Here is a 2,182-nt window from a genome sequence, read left to right as displayed (position 1 = left end):
GGGGGGTGGAGCTGCAGGTTGGGAACGAGGGGCACCAGGAGAGCTGCGGGTCAGGAATGAGGGGCATTGGTAGGGTGGAAGCTGCAGGTTAGGAGTGAGGGGCACCGGGGGGAGGGGAGGGGGCTGCTGGTTGGGAGTGAGGGGCATCTGAGGCTTTGGGCTACAGGTTGGGAGTGAGAGGCACCAGGAGAGCTGGGGGGAGGGCTCAGTGCCAGGCTAAAGCCCCCCTTCCTCCCCACAGTGCATGAGCCCCAGCTACGTGCCGATGCGCTGTGCGGCTGGGCTGTGTGGGCGAGTGCTGCGGGGGTCTGAGAGCTGTGCCCCACCCTCCGGGGCGCCGTGGGCGGCGGGCACCCCCGCTGTGGCTGGTGCGCCCGACGTGGGCACAACGGGGGCGGCCGCTGCCTCGAGGGTGGCCTCCACGGGCCCCGCCACGGTACGCCTGGGGGCTGTGGGCGTCACTCACAATGCACTGGGTTTGATGAATGTGGAGGTGACCCACAGCATGTGGGTGTTACCCACAATGCACTTGGCTGGGCATGAGGGGTCCCCCACAGTGCACTAGGTTGAGTCATGGGGGATTTTCCATAATGTTTTGGTTTTGTGTAATGGGGTAGCTTGCCCACAATGCACTGGGTTGAGTAATGGTGAGGTACCCACAGTGGACTGGGCTTGGGTAATGGGAGGTAGGTTACCTCCAGTGTACTGGGGTGGGTAATGAGTTGGGCGTGATTATCCAGAGGGCATGGGGGGTGGGCAGGGCAAAGGGCTTACCCACAGTGCCCTAGGAGGCACAAGGGTGCTGCCCACCATGCCCGGTGGGAGGTGGTGGTGGGGGTCCCTTTTACCCACAGCCAACCGGGAAATTCCTACAGTGCCCTGGGAGGGCTACCCATAATGCCCCAGGCTCCCCCCCCAGGGCTGGCGCAGGCGTGTGGGGGTGACGCGGACTGGGCCTTCCTGTCATGCCCCCCCGAGGACGAGTGTGCCAACGGTCACCACGACTGCAACGAGACTCAGGACTGCCGCGACCTGGCACGCGGATATGCCTGTGCCTGCAAGAGTGGCTATACGCTGCACACGTGAGTGCCTTGCACACCCCTCCCTCATGCCCCATGGGCGCTGACCCCTCGTGCCCCGCCCTTCAGGGCCATGGGGCTGTGCTACACACTGCATGTGTGAGTGACTCGCATGCCCCTCGCACACCCCTTCCTCACACACCACTGACCCCTGTGCCCCCCACCCCACAGGGCCATGGGACTGTGCTACACGCAGCACCTGTGAGCGCCTTGCACACTCCCCTCACGCCCCTCCCTTGTGCCCCACAGGCGCCGACCCCCGGGGCTGTACTACATGCTGCACCCATGAGTGCCTCGCATGCGCCCCTCCCTTCTGCCCTGCGGGCGCCAACCCCCATGCCCTCCCCACCACAGGGCCACGGGGCTGTGCCGTCCGGTGTGCGAGCAGGGCTGTGTGAACGGGACGTGTGTGGAGCCCAACCGCTGCCGCTGCCACTTCGGTCATGTGGGCCGCAACTGCTCGGCTGAGTGCCGCTGCAACCGCCACAGCGACTGCCTGGGCGAGGGCCGGCCCGACCACTGCTTGCAGTGCCACAACAACACCATGGTGCCCACACCGCGCTGCGGGTTGCACAGGGTCAGAGGTCACGGCGGGGTGGCTTGGGCCTGGGTCACATCAGGCTGGGAGGGTAGGGTTGGGGTGATTGGGGGCTGAGGGGTCATGGCTCAAGCTTGGGGCAGGATGGGGTCAGGGGTCACAGCTCGGGCTGGGGTGGGGCAGTGGGGAGCCTGGGGGTCACGACTTGATCCTGGGTTAGGGGCGGGTCAGGGCAGGTTGACGAGGGTGGGATCCGGGCTCAGGGGCCTGCAGGCTCTGACCCACATCCCTCCCCACAGGGGCCGCACTGTGAGCGCTGCCGCCCACTTTTTGTGGGCTCGGCACTGAACGGGGGCTTGTGCCGGCCCTGGGGCAGCTTCTGCCGCGGGAACAGCCCCGTGTGCGTGACTCGCGAGCAGTACGAGCGTGCCCGGCGTGACCCTGCGCACTTCCCACTGGATCCTGCCCTAGTGAGTGCTGCGCGCGGGGTAGAGGCTGGGGCCCCAGGGCTGGTGCCGCTCCTGACTCCCGTGCCTCTTCCCCCCCCCCCCTCCCCCTTGCCCCC

At 67.0% G+C, this 2,182-nt stretch overlaps 1 protein-coding gene across 1 annotated transcript in view; it reads left to right on the top strand.

Moving 5' to 3' along the window:
* The window catches only part of MEGF8 (multiple EGF like domains 8), a gene marked incomplete at its 5' end in the record, with an annotated part of 21,780 nt that overhangs the window by 16,750 nt on the left and 2,848 nt on the right, over window positions 1–2,182 (top strand). Inside the window, 5 exon segments of the mRNA XM_025194582.1 lie at window positions 242–320; window positions 323–436; window positions 920–1,082; window positions 1,434–1,626; window positions 1,917–2,087. Of these exon segments, the coding sequence (XP_025050367.1) occupies window positions 242–320; window positions 323–436; window positions 920–1,082; window positions 1,434–1,626; window positions 1,917–2,087 (720 nt within the window).

The sequence above is a fragment of the Alligator sinensis genome, unplaced genomic scaffold (genome assembly GCF_000455745.1).
Source record: "Alligator sinensis unplaced genomic scaffold, ASM45574v1 scaffold1575_1, whole genome shotgun sequence".
In the NCBI taxonomy this organism is placed as follows: Eukaryota; Metazoa; Chordata; order Crocodylia; family Alligatoridae; genus Alligator; species Alligator sinensis.
The sequence above is the reverse complement of the archived record's forward strand: the minus strand, read 5'-3'. Positions and strand labels throughout refer to the sequence as shown.